At 38.5% G+C, this 21,516-nt stretch overlaps 2 protein-coding genes across 2 annotated transcripts; both read left to right on the forward strand.

Moving 5' to 3' along the window:
• The first annotated feature begins 2,573 nt into the window (after positions 1-2,573).
• Positions 2,574-6,342, forward strand: LOC148348436 (uncharacterized). Its single transcript, XM_088322717.1, has 3 exons — positions 2,574-2,713; positions 2,902-2,976; positions 4,567-6,342. Exons 1-3 carry the CDS (start codon positions 2,685-2,687, stop codon positions 4,916-4,918), a joined length of 456 nt encoding a protein of 151 aa, XP_088178843.1. The 5' UTR covers positions 2,574-2,684; the 3' UTR covers positions 4,919-6,342.
• Positions 6,343-12,437: 6,095 nt separating this feature from the next.
• On the forward strand, positions 12,438-15,584 carry pdx1 (pancreatic and duodenal homeobox 1). Its single transcript, XM_088322862.1, has 2 exons — positions 12,438-12,918; positions 15,235-15,584. The coding sequence occupies exons 1-2, from the start codon at positions 12,438-12,440 to the stop codon at positions 15,582-15,584; spliced, it is 831 nt and encodes a 276-aa protein (XP_088178988.1).
• Positions 15,585-21,516: the final 5,932 nt, after the last annotated feature.

Genomic DNA, 21,516 nt, shown 5'->3' on the forward strand with positions numbered 1-21,516 from the left:
GGAGGCGGCGCGCTCATCTCTCCGACTGGTGAGGGGAATTGTGGCTCTTTTTGGAGAACCGGCTTTTTCGGCTTGGTTTAGAAAAAGAGTCGTCTCTTTCGGCTCTCCAAACACTTTTGGATTTCTGGGGTTGGTTTTTAATGATGTGTTATTATTTAAATGTAGTACGCTGCTATGTTCTAATAGCCTTTATTTTTTTATATGCAGAAGTTGTATTTAATGTAAACATTTAAGTTGTTTATACTAAGCAAACAAACACAGAGATTATGCCACTCATACTGACAGAGAGACAGAGAGACAGAGAGACAGAGAGAGCGTAAAAGAGAAAGAGAGAGAAAATTAGAGAGAAAGAACTAGACAGAGACAGACAGAGATGAATTATTAAAAGAGGGAAATAGAAGGAGATACAATTAGAGAAAGAAATATATATATATATATATATATATATATATATATATATATATATATATATATATATATATATATATATATATATATATATATATATATATATATATATATATATATATATGTGTGAGGGCAGCACGGCGGCGCAGTGGTTAGCGCGTGTGTGGCACAGTTCTGAGGTCGTGGGAACCTCCTGAGTGGGTTCAAATCCAGCTCCCGGCCTTACTGTGCGGAGTTTGTATGTTCTCCCCGGGCTTGCGTGGGTTTCCTCCGGGCACTCCGGTTTCCTCCCACACAGAGAGAGAGAGAGAGAGAGAGAGAAATTAGAAATGGAGAAAGACAAAGATCAAGAGGGAGAAAGTGGAAGAGAGAGAGAGAGAGAGAGAGAGAGAGAAATTAGAAATGGAGAAAGACAAAGATCAAGAGGGAGAAAGTGGAAGAGAGAGAGAGAGAGAGAGAGAGAGAGAGAGAGAGAGAGAGAGAGAGAGAGAGAGAGAGAGAGAGAATTAGAAATGGAGAAAGACAAAGATCAAGAGGGAGAAAGTGGAAGAGAGAGAGAGAGAGAGAGAGAAATTAGAAATGGAGAAAGACAAAGATCAAGAGGGAGAAAGTGGAAGAGAGAGAGAGAGAGAGAGAGAGAGAGAGAGAGAGAGAAATTAGAAATGGAGAAAGACAAAGATCAAGAGGGAGAAAGTGGGGGAGAGAGAGAGAGAGAGAGAGAGAGAGAGAGAGAGAGAAATTAGAAATGGAGAAAGACAAAGATCAAGAGGGAGAAAGTGGAAGAGAGAGAGAGAGAGAGAGAGAGAGAGAGAGAAATTAGAAATGGAGAAAGACAAAGATCAAGAGGGAGAAAGTGGAAGAGAGAGAGAGAGAGAGAGAGAGAGAGAGAGAGAGAGAGAGAGAGAGAGAGAAATTAGAAATGGAGAAAGACAAAGATCAAGAGGGAGAAAGTGGAAGAGAGAGAGAGAGAGAGAGAGAGAGAGAGAGAGAGAGAGAGAGAGAGAAATTAGAAATGGAGAAAGACAAAGATCAAGAGGGAGAAAGTGGAAGAGAGAGAGAGAGAGAGAGAGAGAGAGAGAGAGAGAGAGAGAGAGAGAGAAAAAAATTAGAAATAGATCAAGAGGGAGAAAGTGGGAGAGGGAGAGGGAGAGAGAGAGAAAATTAGAGGGAGAAAAGAGGTGGAGAAAGACACAGCAGCAGAGAGAGAGAGGGAGAGAGAGACAGGGTAAAAGAGAAGGTGGGAAATATAAAATTAAGAGAAATAAAAAGAAAGGGAAATATAGAGAAAGCGCCATAGAGAAAAGAGAGAGAGAAAATGGGAGAAATAGGGAAAGAGAATTAGAGAGATTGAAATGAGAAAGAGAAGGAAAGTGAGATGGAAAAAAGAGAGGGAAAACAGAAACAGAAATGAAAAAAGATCAAATTAGAGAAAGAGAAAGATAAAACAGACAGAGAAAACAAGAGCACGAGAGAGAGAGAGAGAAAGAGAGAGAGAGGGGGAGAGAGAGGGAAAGGGAGGGAGAATTAGAGAGGAAGAACTAAAAACAAGAAAACGGAGAGGGAGAGAGAAAGAGAAACAGAAAAAGAAAGGAAGAATTAGAGAAGGAAAAGAGGAAGAGAGAGGGTGAAAAACAAAAGACAAAGGGAATTACAGAGAGTCAAAAAGAGGGAGAAAGATGAAATGAGAAAGAAAGGGAGAAAGAAAGAGAGTGAGGGAGAGAGCGTTTTGGTGGGAACCTCCTCCTTATTAATGGGGAGCGTGCTCTCGTTGTCAACTTCAGAGAGCCGACTTCTAAAGTCGTTTCGTTCGCGAACAACCCATCCATACCCCTGATGGGAGAAGCCTTCCGGAACTGTGCCTGCGTGGACTTAACAAAGTATAGAGAGAATAGAGGGCCACTGATATAATATTACAAAAACAAAATATGTTAAGTGTTATAATGAGTTTATGTCTGTGGTGGGGAATTTATTATTCAACGAAAGTCAGTGCAGTAAAATGCATTGGCGGAACCATTTCTAAGTGTTACTTTTTCTAACCAAGCTTATTACCATTGTCTAGAATTGCTTTTATCCAATCGTTTGTATTCTGTTACCTATTTACAGTCCAGTCCCAGTACAAGTAAATATATTTTTCAACCAGGCATCAATCCAGCCACCTTAAGATCCCTACCTTCAGGACCCCGTCACTGTAAACAAACGCTCTGTGCGTCAGTTAAAAAAGATAATAGTCCGTTTCTGATATTCAAAATCATTCAATCTAAATCTAGTGCGTAGGTATGACGGAAGAGGAAACCGAATTGGAAAAGTATGTACTTATCGACTGCGCTACCTTTTCCCCCATCATGATTAGCTGTTAGTCGCTTGAGACGGGGGTTGCTTGTCTGCAAAGTGAAGGGGCACTTCACGCTTACTATGTTCCTCTTTAAGTGGTTGTCATTATTTTATCCGGCAGAAAAAATGTTTTATTTGAATTGGGGTTTTATTGTGTTGCAGACGTGCCGTAGAAGAACTCCTGAAGGAGACTGACAGGGCTCGGTTGAGAGCCGAGACGATGGGCCCTGCAGGATGGTGAGTCGCCCTATGATGACGTCAGTGTCTTTACTTCTGTTTCGGACGCGAAAGGATGAATTGAACTGTACATCAAAACAGCAGTACCAAGCGATTGTGGGATAAAAGAATAATGTAATCCCTCGTTTACAATAAGTCTCATTAAATTGTATAGCCCTTTGTCAAAAAGGCTCAGAGGGCTGCAAAGCGGCCCATCACAACATCCCCTAAACCGAAACTTGAATGAGGGCAAGGAAAAACTCAAAAAACCTCAGCATGAGGAAAATTAATAAACCTTGAGAAGGGGTCAAACAAGTATTAGCCCCATTCCAGGATGAACGGGCTGCAATGCATAATGCAAGGACTCAACAGACAATATACAGTCAACATCAACAATTAACAAGTAATAATTGAAAATGTGTTGAAAGTCCTATTTTGTCACAGTAATGGGGACTAATTTGCTCTTGGCCCCAACTCAGAAAAGAGTCGACCTGGGATAACCGATTGTTGCCATATCAGTGCAGTTCATTTTAGACTGGCCACTATTGTACGACTTATTGGCCTTAATTGAAAAAGGAATGTCCTCTGCCTGCCATTGCTCTCAGCAATAGTCAACCGGGAATAGTAGATCTCGGCCAAAACTTTGCATATCATTTTAGGCGGGCGAGAATGGCATGGCCCCTCCCCATCGCTGCTTGCATCAATATGCAATCAGGGACAAATGTATTGTGGCTGCACAAGTCCACTTTGTTTTAGATGGAAATAATGGCAATACCCCGCGACCTTAATAAGGATAAGCGGTACAGCTAATGAGATGAGATGAGATAATGGCAATAAGTGAGACAAAGTGAGGCAAAAAAATGTGCGCTGCTGGTCCACAAAATATGTGATCAGGGATAAGGAATCGTGGCTGCACAACAGAAATTTATTTCAGGCAGAAATAACAGCAAACAAGAAGCCCCTCTCTCAGTCTTAAACTCATTCACCACCATAGACTAGTTTATGCAATGATCCTACGTTTAGCGCAGGTAATGGGGACCAGAATCGCCCGCGATATGCGTCAAGCTGCATCTGCCGACACCTGATCTCAACAGCAGTTAACGGGAGATAATGGATTGCCCCAACAACCGTTGCATTTAGTTTTAGATATGCTAGAACACCACACCACACCACACGACAAAAGTGCCTTCTGTCGGTCCCTGCTCACAACAATATGGGATTGGGGATAATGGATCACAGTTGCACATGCGCAGTTCATTTAAGGCATAAGGTAAATATACAGTAAAATGTTGCCAATCCCTACTGTCAGCAATATGTGACGGTTGATTAAAGATTGTGGCCACATGAGCGCAGTTAACTTCTTGGTGGCCAGATCGGCAAAAAAGGAGCCGCCTGGCCTGATATATGTGCCCTGCTAGCCACCGGTCGCAGCAATATGACATCAGGGAGAATAGATTGTGGAATATTTTTCAACCTACAATCCAGTGAGACTGCAAAATACGAATTGTGAAGTAGGGAGGAGTTATAGTATTGCTTTTATCACATTTTTGGTTACTAAAATATTCCCAATGTTCCTTTAAAGGATCGTTTGTACTTTTTTCCTTCCATTAGGCTGAAATGTCCTTTGGGAGGGACCAACAAGCGCTTCCTCCTCAACACCTTGCGCTCAACCGGCCTGCAACAGCGTCCCTCTGAGCACAAAGCGGAACATTCGTCACACAACACCAGAAGAAGAAGATCCCCCGGTAGGACTAGCCGCAGCCGGTCGCCCCCATCCGGACGAAGTGAAGGACGCTCGCACAAGGATCGCCGCGGGAACGGTTACAGCGACCACGTCGTGAGGAAAGACGGAGAGTGGGAAAGGAGTCGTGGACATAAGAGGGAGAGAACGGAGGGACGAGATTCAGAAAAAGACGGGCAACAATCGAAAAAAGACAGACACAAGTCAAGGGCGAGACATTGATGGATTTACAGCCTCTTAGGTGAGCCGGACCACATCACATTTGACTTTTGAGAAGCGGGTATGGAAAGAGGAGAAGTTGTGGTGAAGCAGGGCAAGGGAAGGGCTGCAATAGCTACAAGCAGAATTTTCAAGATTTCTATCCACTCAGCCACTCTAATGTATTTCTATCTTTTTCTCAAACAACACTGAAGCAGAGGTAAGATCTTAAGCCCGAGCCCGGCCAGACCTGAAATTCGGCCCAGGTATGGCGTATAATGTCAACCATTACGTTCTGGTCGGACAGGGCTTCTCTCTCGCTGCCTTTTTTTAAAAAATAAATATATGTTTATAAAAATGTATACAAAAATTGCGCTGAAGGATTTCAAGGCTTTGAGTTTTGGGTACAAATACTGTGTTGTCTGCAAAAAAATAAAAACAGAAATCGCCTCGTCACAGCACGTACTTAACTCTTGCAATGTTAATTCATAGAACTCCTTCCTGTCTCTATTATCCACACATCATTGTTCTTCTTTGTTTCTCTGCCTTTCTCTTTCTGATAGTGCCGTGCTTTATTCTTTGGACGTATCGCTAATGTGGTTTAGGGCCCGATTTTCAACACTCCAAGATAGCGGACAACCTTAAGATTTTTCCATCAACTCGTAACAGAAAATCCGTCAGTGATGGAAAATCGTCGTTTAATGTTACCTCTGCAGACTCTTAAATATAAAATGTATAAATGGTTAAACAGTCTTGTTTAACTAGGATTTTGTTAGAAAAGACAGGCTTTGATAAGGTATCATAAATCACCTTTCCTCCTCCCAAGTCCTCATAGATAAATTCGGAAATTTCGGGTTTGCCACAAGCTCTGTCTCGCAAGTCAAGTAAATTGGTTTGCCTGGGTTGGGCTGTTCTTTTTTTTAGGCCCTCTGCACTGAAGCCATTTTATAGCTTTTTTTCACTTTTTTATTCCACACAGATGGTTAACCGTACCCCCCTCCCCTCACTATTGTTTGATCTAGTTGTATAAAAGTGAGCATTTCACACTGTGTTACCCATAATGCCACTCAGAACAGCACCGCTTAAGTCATCCGCTTCATAAATCACATTATCCACGCGGAAGATATCGTCCTTTTTGTTTTAACTATTTCCTTCCGCTCAAGAAAGTGTTTTTTAATGTAAATGCAGCAGAGACGGACGTTTATTCGAGTCCAGTCACATCGCTCGCTCTTTTATTGCCTTTTTGTGAGGGTAATGTTAAAATACTTACTACTTTATTGTCGTTGTGGTTGCCGGGTTTAGGAAATATGTACAAATGGCTGCAAATTTCGGCACACTAGGTTATACTGGTGATAGAATTTCACTGCTTTGTCAACTTTGAGGCAGATGGGTGATTTTGTGATAAGTATGTTAGTTTTTTTTTTTTTTTTTTTTTTTAAATAATAAAACTTCACAAACTTGTCCGAGGTTAGACATTCCTGTCAAATAGAAAACTTGAAACTTTTTTAGGGGTTTGGAAGATTTTACTGACAATTTTTCAGGTCTCCAGTGGATTGGGAAAGCAACAATAATTTAGAATTTGCTGTCTGTTTAAAATGCAAAGCGACAGTAAAAGAGCCTAAAATTAAAATCAGTGAATAAGACCAGAAAGTGGGATTAGAAAGTACAATTCAAGAATAGAGAAGACACAATAAAACAGACCAAAATAGAAAATCTCATCAAGAATAAAAAGTGAGATTATAACCCAAAGTAAAAGACCAAAACCCTAGTAGGTGAGGAAAGAGGACAAATTGTCAGTAAAAACGCATAAATCATAAGGAGAGGTGAAGTGGCGTTAAAATAGAACAAAATCGAAATCAGTGAATATAATAGAGTGACATTAGGACCCAATATTCAACTTTAGTAAGTGGGGAAAATAAAATTGCACAAAATCTAGAATTGCGGAAAAGAGGCAATAAAACAGGCTAAAATAGATGATCCGATCCAGAATAAAAAGTGAGTCAGGAACCAGAAGTAAATCACCAAGATCCCAACTGAATTTTTGTATTCAAGAAAAGAGAACAAATTGTTAGTAATCTGCCTGTGCCAAATCTCCGCCTTTCGGCATGTTTCGCTGGAAAAAACTCAAGCGTTTTATCAGCGTGATTGAGGTGTAATGTCTTGAAGCGACAGCTTAATATATTTGGCTTCATGCTGTTCGCTGTCAACATTTTTAACACAGCAAGCAATCTGATCTTTCCTCGTCTCCATCTCCGACCTCTGTGGTGAAGTGCTACGTGCTTCGCCAAACCTCCTTGTCCCTCGGGAGTAAACTTTCGTTTTTTTCTTTAGCGCCATCCCTCTCAGCTTGTCTCCTGTTTAATATTTTTTGCTATTACATACCCAATGCTCTTACTCTGTGCCATATGCCATATATATGGAGGCTAAGAGTAAACAAAACAATCTACCAAGTAGTGAAGGTGCAATTGCATTTTATTTTGAGAAACTTAAAAAAAGAATGTTTCCCGGGGTCAAACGCAGCTGCCTCCCCCAGGGGGCCCCACTATTTGAAAACCACTGTCTTAAAGTGATGAGCGAAAGTGCTCTCAGTCGACACCCGGTCGGTAATCGAGTTGCGGAGTAATCGGCTAACCAAGAGGGCCCTTGTTTAATGGGGCCTAACACCTCGTGTACATAGAGCCAAGCTAATGGCCAGTAAACATGCTAAGCCGCTAAGTGCTGTTAAATGAGCCGTCCGTGTTGCTCTCTAACGCTGTGTCCTAACCTTGACAAATTGCCCCAAAACCAATATGGTACGAATAAAAAGGGCTGTTGTTCAAAGAATTTGGCATGTTAGTGGTTTTATTTTGTAGGATACCAACTTCCTGGCTTATCTCCCAATCAAAATCTTACCCACTGGTTATCTACTGTTCTGACTTGAGGACGCGCCATTCCACCCTAATGACAAGCTGCGACACAAATGAAGAAAATGATTCCACTTCAAATTGATCCACTGAAAGGATTATGCATTTTAAACCAGAGATATTATAATAACTAATCTTTCTTTCCTCCCCAAAAAACAAAATGAGATGCTAAACCAAAACGATTTCAATTACCGTTAAATGCATTACAATAGAAACATACTAAACGAAATTCAAAACATTATGTACGTACTTTAAAAGGATAATTATTTAATTATTTGGTTAAAAAAGATTCATATTCTGGTGAAAAGCTTATAATATAAACATTTTAAACCATTTACTGTACGTTCTAGCAGTGCTTCAATGGCAGACCTTGTACACAATTTTTGGGGGTTTTGCAAACGTTTCCTTATTCGACTCGATCAATGTTTTCGTGGTTTTCCACTTTTTCGTCCCCTTAATTTCTTTGGGACAGATCACTCTGGGCATTAAAAGGAAGTAAAACCAACAAAATTACAATAAAATGAGATCTGGTCCCTCTCAAGCCCGCCAATTCACTGAACAGGTAGAAGAGATCAAGCAGGGCATTAGCTACTGTTAATATGATTACACTTGAGTGTAATTGGCCCTCCGTTTTTTTCTTCTTAGCATTATTTTGCCAAGACAAAGGCCCGTGACCTACTAAAATGGGTCCTGCCTGACCCACCAGTTGAGAAACAATGATCTAAGCCAGAATAAAAAATGTCTCATTTTGACAATACTTTCATTTTTAAGACGTCCTGTTTTACTTTTATTAAGGACAGTCATGAAAAGATCTAAACATTTTGTTTGCTTTTACTTTGAAGGGCTTCAACTTCTTGGCTTTTGTTCGTCCATTCAAAATCCAAACGAAAGTGGAATTTCTCTTACTTTTCACAATTGTTTTATTTTGCAAGACTTTAACATCCTGTTTTTTTTTTTTTTGAAGCTAGATTTTGATGCAGTTTTTGTTTTCATTTTGGAGGGATTCAACTTCCTGACGTTTGTTCCCCAGTTCTTGCAATTGAAATCCAAGCCAAATCCGAAATGTGCCTAACGTTTCACAATAGTTTTATTCGGAACACTTTAACCTCACGTTTTACTTTGGAGTGCAGTCATTTTACAGGCTTTTATTTTTATAAGGTCTTTTATTTCACCTGTTTCACCATTTTACTTTTGAGGACAGATTTCGGCACTGTTTTTGTCCTTATTTTGCAAGGTTCCAACTTTACGGCTTCTGTATCCTTCCTCAAATAGATATAGCAATTTTGACTTTGACTTGTCTAATTTAGTTTGATTTTGTCAGATTTAACTTCCTGTTTTACTTTTGGGGATCGTCATGAAAAGGTTTCGGCACTGTTTTTTGCCTTTGTTCTTAAGGTTTTATATTCTTGGTTTGTGTCACATTGCTGTTGGATTGATTTTTGTGAGTTTATAATTTTTATTGAAAAAAAAAAATCTTTATTTGTAAGAATTTGTGGGACCGGTTTCCGGATGAGGGCAGGCGGAATAGCTTGTGTTATTTATATTTTTCCACATATATTGAGCGGGCAACTTATTTTATTGTGTAACATTGCATCATCCTGTTTCACACTTTCGGACACTAAGTCAAATAATTCAGTACTCTTTTTTTTAAAAAAAAAATTGCTCTCATTTGGTAAGATTTAACTTCTTGGCTTTTTCCCCATTCATGAGGATTTGTGAAGTTTGCAATTTCCCAATTTTTTATTTGGACGGTTTTACTGAATTCATTTTGTAAGTCTTCAAATTTCAACACTTTAAAATTATATTTCCATTTGTTTGATCTTTACGTTATTCTTTTTGGATTCACAAATAGTTTTCCTGGTGACTGTTAATATTGATTTTATTCTGGAAAATTTCATTATAAAATTGCTTTTGTGAGTATTCAACTTTCTGCTTCACATTTTTGGGCTCCAATTTCCTTCATTTCACAGGACCAATCAATGATGCGAATAGATTTCACCCATTTATCTTTAATATTGATATTGTTTTTATTCTGTGAGTGTTTATTTTAAATTTGACTATTACATTTAAAGTCAAACAACATAGAATCCCTGAAAAATAATGTTAATCATAAACACTTTCACTGCCTTGAATTATTAGATCAAATAACGTTTCACTATTTAAAATTCAATTTGAACCAATTTAGACTGAAACTACCTGGAAACTCTAAATGGCAACTGTTTCAGAACAAGAGCCAAGATAGTTAAAATGTCACGAAAATACAAATATACTGTGTAATAATGTCAACTTTAGAACCAAGATAGAATGCCCTGTCACAAAATTTTGAAAATAAAGTCAGTAAAGCAAATAAAGTGTTAATTGTTTCTCATTGGCTCTGTTTCCATAGTGACCGCATATTTACAGGTTTTTGTTCAAGAACAGCAAACTTTTTTGGTTGCAGCTGATGTCTCTCTACAGGGTGTTTTTTTATCTTTATGCAAATTTGTGGTGGTTCCACAGTAGCAAACCACTTTACCCGACAAATCAACCTGGCATTTTCCTTTTCTGTCTTTGAAAAAAAAGTCCATGCCGTTAACCAAGACAGGAACGTTTAATCACATTTCCCCAATTTTCGCTGACCTGCAATGGCTCACTGTCAGTTTAAGATGTGATTTTAAGGTTCTGTTAGTACTATACAAAATTTTGCATGGACTTGTCCCCTTTTTTGCCCCCGCTTTCTTTTTGATTAAGCTTCCCCCATGTTCCTGCTTGGAGCCTTCGCTCGGACTATGCTGGTCTACTATTGATCCCAAGAGCCAAGCATCCATTCTAACATCCATTGGAGCATAGTCATCCTGGAAGGGGGATTACCTCATGTGCCACCCCTTCTCAAGGTTTCTTCATTTCCTCATGCTGAGGTTTTTGAGTCTTTGCTTATCCTCATGAAGGTTTCAGATCAGGGAATGGTGTAATAGCAGTCTGTAGTCAGTGCAGCCCCTTGAGATGTCTTGTGATTTAGTGCGATACAAACATGACTTGACCGTATGTATGTATATCTATCTATCTCAATCCATCTTTTTCCTGTGCCGCTTATCCTCACTAGGGTCATATAAATAAATAAATAAATAAATAAATATATATATATATATATATATATATATATATATATATATATAAAATGTGTCCTGCGATTGGCTGGCAACCAGTTCAGGGTGTCCCCTGCCCGATGATTGCTGGGATGGGCTCCAGCACCCCCGCGACCCTACTGAGGATAAGCGGTGCAGATAATGGACGGATGGATGGATATAAAATTATTATTCATTTCTTTTTTAAATAAAATAGTTTCATCAAATTGGTTTTGAAACACTCACAATTAAGTTAACTTTTTGAAGCACTATATTTGATTTCTAATTTTGTAGTATAACTTAAGTTGTAGGGTCAAGGCGGCGCAGTGGTTAGCGCGTGTGCGGCACAGTTCTAAGGTCTTGGGAACCTCCTGTGTGGGTTCAAATCCAGCCACCGGACTTCCTGTGTGGAGTTTGTATGTTCTCCCCGTGCTTGCGTGGGTTTCCTCCGGGCACTCCGGTTTCCTCCCACATTCTAAAGACATGCATTTCAGGTGGATTGGCCGGTCCAAATTGTCCCTAGGTGTAAATGAGCGAGCAAATTGTCTGTCCCCGTGTGCCCTACGACTGGCTGGCAACCAGTTTAGGGTGTCCCCTGCCCACTGCCCGATGATTGCTGGGATGGGCTCCAGCACCCCCGCAACCCTACTGAGGATAAGCAGTGCAGCTAATGAGATGAGAATGAGACTTTAGTTGTAATTTTTTAGTATGTTGTAGTACTTCTGCAGTCTGATATATATAGAATTTCTGTACTACTTTTGCATTATTGCCGTACTATTAGTTTTGTAGTATTTCTGCAGTTATTTTGTTTTGTATTTCTATTGTAGTGTTTGATAATTTCTTTAGTATTTCTGTAATAGTTTTCTAGTATTTCCACAGTAGAATTTTTGTAGTATACCTTTAGTATTTTGGTAATTACTGTCCTTATATGTTTAAGTAATTTTGTTGTAATATTTCTGTAGTAGTATTTTTGTTGTAAACACACAAAGGGACAATGGGGACAAAGAACGTATATTTTATTATGAGTACTTTATTTACTATTATGTATATTGTCATTGTATTTTGACAGATTTCCCGTGTGGCCCGCGGGCCGTATTTGCCCCCCTCTTATGTGTATGCGTGCAAGGATTATGTGTCAATTATTGGCATTTAATATGGGCCATACAAAAAATAAGGTAGTGTTTCTTTGTGGTAAAATGTAATGTGGAGAACTCCCTGCAACTAAAAATGTAAGCTATATTACTCTCATTTTTTACCCATCACCAAAATGAAGAGGAATTTGTCTTAAAAATATTTACACCCGCATTGCTCAGATCCACAAATATATCCGCGATTTGCTCAAGCTCTCAAAATATTGTCTTGATTAATGCAAGACATGTCAATTGCAGATATATTTTGGAATTACAAAATACATGATTTGTGCTGGGGAAATTAGCTGACTGACTTTGAAAGTCCTTAAAAAGTGCTTGAATTCTGCCTGGAATCTGCATGTGGATGCATATTTACTTTGCTCAGTGGGGTGAAACCTCCCAGCCAATGGTCCGCCTTCCCTCCGGGTCACATGGTCCGGGCCCGGGCACACCTCCGCACGCCGAGTGGGTGCAGCCGCCAGAGGAGAAGGTCCACGCCAGGGGCGCGTCAGGCCCCCTTTGCCTCCCCCGCATAGCAACCATGCACAGGGACACTCACGCCTACCAGCACTACCACCACCCGGACGACTACACCCACGACCCGCCGCCCAGCTGCCTTTACATGGGCCGCCAGGGCCACACCGGGTACTCAACCGTGGGGGGTAACCTTCTGGACCCATCGGGCCTGATGGAGTCAGGTACCTATTCACTCCCTTTGCGTCAAGACTTCGGGATCCCTCTCCTGCACCAAAACCAGAATCCACCGAACCAGCCCCCCCAGCATGCGCCGCTAAACGACCCGGACGAGCAGGCCCGCTTTCAGCTTCCTTTCCCGTGGATGAAAAGTAGCAAAGCCCACTCCCACGCGTGGAAAGCACAGTGGACAGGTAGCGCATATTTGATTATATTAAATCGCGACTCACAGGGAATTGTTTTTAGAATTCGTTGACCTTGTCGGGCCATTAATAGAAATCAGTAAGGTCTACTTCGCTTTTTATTGTTTCTTATCACTTCAAAAGTTAATAATTAATAATTCAATAACATAATTGTGACTCGATTCGGTAGCCTTGTTTTATTTCTTTCCCACTGCGCACTAAAATTGGAACCCGTTTTTATCAATTTATTTAGCTTTCCGATTCGAAAAAAAACGCACTTTGCTCTTAAAATAATTCAAAAACCGTTAAGGGGCATTATGATTTAAATAAAAATGAATTTGATATGTTGTTAATTTACAATAAAAAAATTCTTGTCAACCTCAGGCATTTGTTCCTCTTATTAATTAGTACGAGTTCCCCTTTTTAAGTGATAATAAACAGCGTTCAGCATCTAATTAATAGTCATGCATAAGATAAAAACAACTTAACTGTATTTACCAAATAAACGACACAAATAATTCGTTCAGGATCTTAGTTTTTACCCGACACACACAGTAAATATATAGAGATGCTTATTATGCTTAAATGGGTGCAGGCTATATTTAAAAAACGCAGAAAAACTGATATACGGCGTACACAATTTGATATGATCGAAAAACTTATAAAACATGGTGTTAATGTTCAAGTTGCCACTGGAATATTTTAATGAATTGTAATCATTCAAAAACACGAATTAAATGACGTGCATCATAATAGGCCTATTAGAATGATTCTTGTTTTGTGTTTTACGTCGTATTACAATTTCTGCTGATTTACTTTATATAAGCACTGTTTAAAAAGTTAAAAATCGTTGCTTACTTGTTTTAATTTGTTTTTATTTTGTTTGGATGGCATTTATCTACGTTATTATTTTATTATTAGCGGTGCAAATCAGGAACATCCGAGTGCGGGAGTTTACGTTCGGGAGTCAAACTTCAAATATAAATCTATTTAAAATGTGATATAAAAGAATAAATGTCAAAATAATGGTATTTTTCTGGTAAATCATTTGGCTTTTGTGCCTGTACAGTTTCAATTAGGTGTATTAGAGTCAAACACTTCACATTCGCAGTTCGTCAAACGTGGATTTCAATATTCTCATGTTTAAAAGAAACATATTTCGATTGTTTTTGTTGTTGTTTTGTTAATATATTTTGCGTGGACATTTTTGTTAATGTTTATTGGTGTTTTTGAAGAGTTTTTTTTTGGATTTTGTATTAAAAACACACATTGTGATCTTTTAATAAACCAATTTTCAAATACATAGATAAAGTCTTTAGAGAATTTTAAAAATGCAAACTTTTTTTGATTTTTTTTAGCGGTAGTTTGAAAAACGTGATATTGATATCTGGATTATTTTAAAATAACTGATTTGTCGAAACTTTTTCATTTTCCTCAGGGTTTTATTTTTGTTTTGTTTTTTCGTCCGGTTTGTGGGAAACACGGCAATAAAAGTATTTATTCATTTTTAAAGCTAATTTCTATTAGCAAATCAAAACGTTTAAAAAAAGTGCCTCAGAACTTTACAAATAAGCTAATAAAAGGTAAAAGCGTATGTTGTCATGGATATAGTTTTTATTGATTTGTTTTATCATTTTCAATCCACCAGTTGTTAATTAAAGTTTTTGAGACTATTTGTTGGTGAAAATATTTTTTATTTTAAAAACTTTTCAATTTATTAGTTGTTTATTAAATGATTTTGGACAGTTTGGGGGGAAGGGTGGGAAGCATTTTATTAGTCATTGTTTCTGGACAGATCTTAATGAGCATACACAATCAAATCTAACGTTAAAATTATACACATCATTTTAAAAAAGGATCTTACTTTTTTTTTTTACAAAGAAACTAATAAAAAGTTAAAACTGGTGCGCCAACACATGCAGACGGACAAAGTAAGTTGTCTTTTTTATTGTTTCTGTATTTTTGGGAGACAGTTTGTTAAAAAAAAGAATCTATCATGTTTTTGTGCATAATGTTTTGTACTTATAAACATTTCCTATCCATCTGTGTTTTATTAAAGATTTTTGATCATTTTGTGGGGAAAAGAACGGGTATGACAAACTTTATTGAGCTTCATTTCTTGGCAGACTACTAGGAAACACAGGTTTAATCTAATTTTAAAAACAATACGCATCATGTGAAAAAAGAAATCCAGAAATGTTTACAAAGGAGCTAATAAAGGGTTACAACTGGTGCAGCAACACATGCAGACAGCCAATGTGTTTTTTTCTGAATGCCTTGTTTCTGTTTTGCTCTTCCTGACTCGATCCCGACCGGAACCCCCTCCAGGTCCGTACATGTCGACTGAGGCGGAGGAAAACAAACGCACCCGCACGGCCTACACGCGAGCTCAGCTTCTGGAGCTAGAGAAGGAATTCCTCTTCAACCGCTACATTTCCAGGCCGCGGCGCGTGGAGCTAGCGCTAACCCTGAGCCTAACCGAGCGCCACATCAAGATCTGGTTCCAGAACCGCCGCATGAAGTGGAAAAAGGAAGAGGACCGGAGGCGGGCCAGAAGGGGAGAGCCGGACCAGGACTCGGCGGTCACCTCCGGGAACCAAAACGAGGCCACGTCGGCCGTTTCGCCGCCCATTTCCCCGGAGCACCGAAACCTGGACCAAAAGAAGACTCTTTTTTGAAGCTTTGTAAAGAAAAATCATCAAGCTTTTGCTCTATATTTTGAACTTGTTGTTAAAAAGTGATATTTTTCCTCCACAATCTGCTCTCGATATATGTTAAATATTCGTAAATATGCTTGCTATAGTTCTCAAACAATCAAACTAGTCAAGTCAAGTTTATTTGTATAGCCCTTAATCACAAAGAGTTTCAAAGGGCTGCACAGGCCACAGATTATTGTAAACCACAGACTATTATGACACCATCACCTGATCCTTCTGATCCAAGGATACAGTCAGAACTGAATTTAAGTATTTGGGCGTTTTATATATTATGATTTAAGTCAGAGGCATTCGCAACCTTTTCTGTACCACGGACTGCTTAAATGTCTGACTATATTCTCCCAACCCAGCCCAATAATAACATTAACAATAGTAAAAGTAACACGAGTAATCATAATCCAACATCCACTGTGTAATCACTAAACCACTATGGATGTAGAGGACATAGGAAAAGCCATTCAATCTCATCTCATAATTGCGCTATTTTTACTCACATTACCATCGTTGTTTTGGCTGAAGTATTTCCCATGATGCTCAATTATTATTATTATTATTATTATTATTATTAAAATATTGTACAAAGTGTAGTGAAATAAGCTGTAAGGTAGTTTATCATGGATAGGTAAATCTGAAGAGGTGGGGTTTGAGTCCGAATTTGAAAATGGGCAAGATGTAATGCCTTTTCCCTTGTCATCTACAATTTTAGTAGCCAAGTGTTTAAGATACAGCACTCTCACTCCTCAGACCCGGGTTCGATGTTGCTTCCAGTGCTGAGCAACTGAGGCCAGCGATATTTGTCAACTGATCAATCATTGCTCAATCACGGTGGTATACTACTTTTTTACCTCAGTTCATTGCACCTCCAAACTTTGAGTTCCCGTTTTGTTTTTCGGGGCATAAAAATGCATGGATTGACAGATAAATACAGTATACACTGTAAACCGGTCCGCAGCCCAATGGTTGCTGACCACAGATTTAATTGACAATGTGTAATAATTCACTACTAAAAGTTGTTTTAGCGGAAGTGTTTGGATAAAACACAATGGAATCCCCATCTATACCAATTCGCAAAACTCAAAAGCCTACTTCCATAGCCTGTAGCCAAGTGGCTAACATGAGGGCTAGAGAGGGAAACAGGATAAAAGGCGCCAGATGCCCGAATCAAAGGACTCAGCAACTATCATGTCAGCTGTGGAACATAAGTGGCTGTTATGTGCTAAAAGCACAGCTACCTTAGAAAAATGGTTTTGTGGGCTCCCGTAGTGGAAAAACTGCAGCCAGACATGTCGGCTTCTTCAAAGGGCGTCTCAAGTTGTGTAATATCATTAAACTTTTCTTAACCTAAAATGTCTATGAGATGAAACAAGGGTCACTTGTTTTTATTTGAATTTATTTCGTTTTATTTAAGGGCCCAGTGTGTAATATTTCACCACTAGATGGCACTGTGTTGTCTGGTGTGAGCGATGGCCAGTGCCACAGACCACAGCGTGGTGGCTGGATGCCAGAGAAATATGGAGGTGACCTAAGTGGGGATTCCACTTTGTGACCTATGATGCTTTTTATTTAAAAAAACAACATTGGCATTGTTGGAAATTAATTATTAAAATGTACCGTTTACCAAATTGTTCAAATTAGTTATCTGACTCCATTACCCAAACACAACCTACATTCACTCAACAATTTATGCGCGCTCGTTTCTTGAGGGAAAAATTAACTGGAAAGCCGACATTTCCACACGGGGGCAGATTTATTTTCCCTAACAGAATAACTAAGTGAATTTCATTGGAGACGGCTGAAGAAGCGAGGTTGGAGTCTCTGGGAAGCCTTTTTTAAAAGTCCTTTGGCAATTCTTATCCCATGGGCGTGCCAAAGAAGCCCAACATGGGCTTCACAATCTCATAGACGAGCATCTTGATGTCTGGCTTCCTCAAAACAACGCCTGCGTCAACCGTCAGAGTCCTGTTATCAAAATTCCCTAGACAAAATATTATGCATTTCGAACAGCCTGTCCTGTCATTGAACTAAAGCCCACTCGGTGAAAATCTTGCATTAACCTCAATAAATGTAACTTGTATTCAATCGTATGAAATCCTTTATAGTCACATGTATAAAATCCTTCAGTATGATGTTTCATGTATTTTTGCCCAGTATTCAAATTAATATTTTTTTTTTTTACTGAATGATGTTTGCCTATACCACTAGGATGCACTAAATATAACACACTGTCCCTTTAAACGAATGAAGACTGTCTAAACTAGGGGTCGCTATACAACACACTGGGGCTTTGAATGCCACACATCAATGATCTGAGCTGTCCCAGTACTAGTGATTCACTTTGCTGCTGTAATATTTGTTATTTTATAGCTACAAAGCTAACAAACATTAGTGACAGTATTGTTTTATCTACTGTTTGTTTCTGTGTCATAGACAGCAAATGATGATGCTAATTATTAGTATGGCAGTACGGTTTTGCATTGTGGGTTAGCATTAAGCTAAGCGAATTGTAAATTACACCAAATTACGCTTCTTACAAACTTTTATAGCAAAATGACACATTATTAAAAGTGGAAATACAGTACATGAAACACTCTAGTTTAAAATACAATACAAATTTGAAATGTACTAAGTAGAACATACGTTACATATCAATAAAACTAAATTTAAAAATATAAAATGCTAAAGTGTTTTCCTTTACCCGTTAAAATAACTTTAATCAACGTTTTAGCTGTAAAATATTCTCAACTTTGATGAAGACGTTCTCCCGCTCCCTAGTGGCGATTGCGTGTACAGATTCATCGTTCTAAACAAAGTATGTTATGATTTTTGTAAATATCAGTGCCCAAACACCTATAATTTAAACTGTTTTTTGTCATTTCTATAAAAAAAAAAATTCATCAACTTTTGTCCCATTTTCCTTTTTTAGGTTATAGAACGTTGTGACTTTTGAAATACTTTGGCTGTCTAATAAAATTTGAATGCGATCATCATTTAGTGTCTTCAAAATAGAGCAAACAAAACCAACATGTTTTTAAAAGAGTTAAATTATTTGTATTTTACTTTAAAATTTTTTCTTTTTAGATATTTTTTTTAATTAGGCATTGACGCAGACTAACATATTACAAGGTGGGAAGACTGTATTTAGTGGTAGGACCCCTTCGATTGTTAATCCATAAATCGTCTTTTTTATTTTTTAACAAACTTGTTGTTTTATTAAACTCCGACAAGATAACTTGACCCAAACAGTAAAAATGGTAAGCAAATAACTTATCAATGTTGTTTAAAATGATTTATCAAAAACGGCATTAATCATTTCCACGGCATTTTATTCAACAATACACATTGAAAGAGAAGTGACGATAATTTTATTTTATTATTTTCATACAAATACAGAAAATCTAGTGTTTTCCTATTCCAAAAATAAAAAAGGAAAAAACTGATTAGTAATCAGTAATTTACTCGTTTTATATTGTATACAACATGTTAGATTTTGGGGGGCTCTCTTAAATATAAACAATGCCATTTTTAGATGTGTGGTAATCATTAAATTTCAATTGATGCCTCGGTACTCATCCGGATCGATGTTTGAAACAGGAGAAAAAAATTCTCCATACGAAGTAATGTAAATTATTTTTATCCGTTCCTACCTACACATTCCAAAATATCAAAAAATGAATTAAATATGTACCTAAATATAAATACTCAAATATATTAATAAAACGTGCATCTAGGCCACAGGTGTCAAACAGGCGGCCCGCTAAGGGACTGAATCCGGCCCGCGAGACAACACTCAGAGAAGCGCAAGAGAAAAACAAGCTGCAGGTTGAAATATGTCAACTTGATGTTGCCAAAGCCAGGTGCCTCGAACAAAGACACTGTACTTGTATTTCTTTCTCTCTCTCTCTCTCTCTCTCTCTCTCTTTTCCACCCCTTTTCTCCCACTCTCTGTCTCTTTCACTCTGTGTCTCTCTTTTTCTCTTCCTTTGTTGCTCGTTGTTTCTTGTTTCTTTTTTCTCTGTGTCTTTTTAACTTATTTTGCTCTAACTTCCTTTTTTCCTTTTCTCTCTTCCTACCCTTTGCGCTTTCTTTTCTCTTTTCTCTCCCTCTGTCTTTCTATTTCTCTTTGGATTTCTTTCTTCCTCTCCCTTTCTTTTCCCCCTCTCTCATGACTTTTTATCTCTTTTGTTTCTCACACTCTCTCCCTCTCTCCCTTTTTCTTTCTTTCTCCCGCCCTCTCTCCTTTTGCCTCATTCTTTCTCTTATTTCTTTATCTCTCTTTTTCTTTCTCTTTAATTTACTAGGCCGGCCCCCGACAGAATGTTTGTTCTATCGTGTGGCCCCCCGAGATAAAATGAGTTTGACACCCCTGAGCTAGGCAATACTTTTATGAATGCTTGGATAGTAAACAGAATAAAAAGAACCCTAAACCATTTCCGTACCTTTTGCTGAGTGGTTTGACATACAAGACTAACCTTTTTGATGCGTTTAGACCAGTGTTTTTCAACCTTTTTTTAACCAAGGTACACTTTTATTTATAAAGTAGTTCCGAGGCACACCGCCCGTCGAAAATGTTATGTCAAATATTTCACTGTAGTACCTCATAAGCAGATAATTAGTATATATAAAAAAAGAAGAAAATAATACTTAAAATAAAAAAGAATGATGTGCTTCATTTATGTTTTTATTTTTTACATAGCAATCTCAAACCACTTTGTTAAAGAAATTATAAGTTAATATGTTATTAAATTTACAGTGCTACCTCATGAGCAGATCCTTAGTATATAAAAGGTATACAAAAATCTACTGCCACCTACTGATATGGATGATTATTACAGTTCCTCCTCTGAAGATAGAAAAAATATTGAATAATGGCCTGATTTTTTGTAAATAATAAATTGGTCAAATTCCAGCGGCACACTAGACAAGGTTTCACGGCACACTAGTGTCCCCCGGCACACTGGTTGAAAAACACTGATTTAGACTACCGTTTTTCTCCCCTAAACCCTTGGATGTGTAACCCTCCTTCGCTGTATCTGCTGCCTGCACACTTGGAAATTCTGCCTTGCTTCTGGTTGTTGATGTTGGTGTGGACGTAACCAGCACAGAGGTCGAGATGTGGCTGGGACGTTTACTTTTAATTCCTTATCGATCCCAAAGAAACACTGACACGAGAATTCCACCACAGGTAAACGTTGGTAAAATAAGAGTTCTCCAAACCGACAAACTAAAACCACCTGCCTACATTGAAGAAGAATACAAAAAAAAATAGACAGTGAAAGTGCGCCCCCTGGTGACAGTTTTCACTAAGTGACCCATCAGCACGTCCACTTTTCCATGAGTGTGGATGAAAATCAGGGGGAGTAATAAAATACTAATGGCGTTATGCCGGGCGCATAGGTGGTTAGCGCACAGCCCAAGGTGAATAAGTACAGGGTTCAATTCCAGCTACTGCAGCTTGCCCGTGCAGAGTTTGCATGTTCTCTCCATGCCTGTGTGGGTTTCCTTCCACATTCCAAAAACAAGCATGTTAATTGGCCGGTCCAAATTACCCTTAGGTGTGGATGTGTGAGTGGATTGTAGGGCTCTGTGTGGCCTGCGACTGGCTGGCCACCAGTTCGGGGTGTCCCCTGCCCTCTGCCCGAAGATAGCTGGGATCGGCCCTGGCACCACCGCGACCCTATTGAGGATAAACGGCGCAGATAATGGGTGGCATCATGTCATAAACACGATCTATGAGGAATATCTGGAATATGACATTACAACTTTTCTTATTTATAAAGATTTTGAAGAATAACAACCCGTGGAGTCATTTTTGACTCAACTTATGCATCCAAGGGTTAAAAATGCAACTTAATAAAAAAATATATATATTTTATTTTTTCAAATTAAAAAATAA

The sequence above is a fragment of the Urocampus carinirostris genome, chromosome 18 (genome assembly GCF_059441175.1).
Source record: "Urocampus carinirostris isolate Australia breed hairy pipefish chromosome 18, RoL_Ucar_1.0, whole genome shotgun sequence".
Lineage (NCBI taxonomy): Eukaryota > Metazoa > Chordata > Actinopteri > Syngnathiformes > Syngnathidae > Urocampus > Urocampus carinirostris.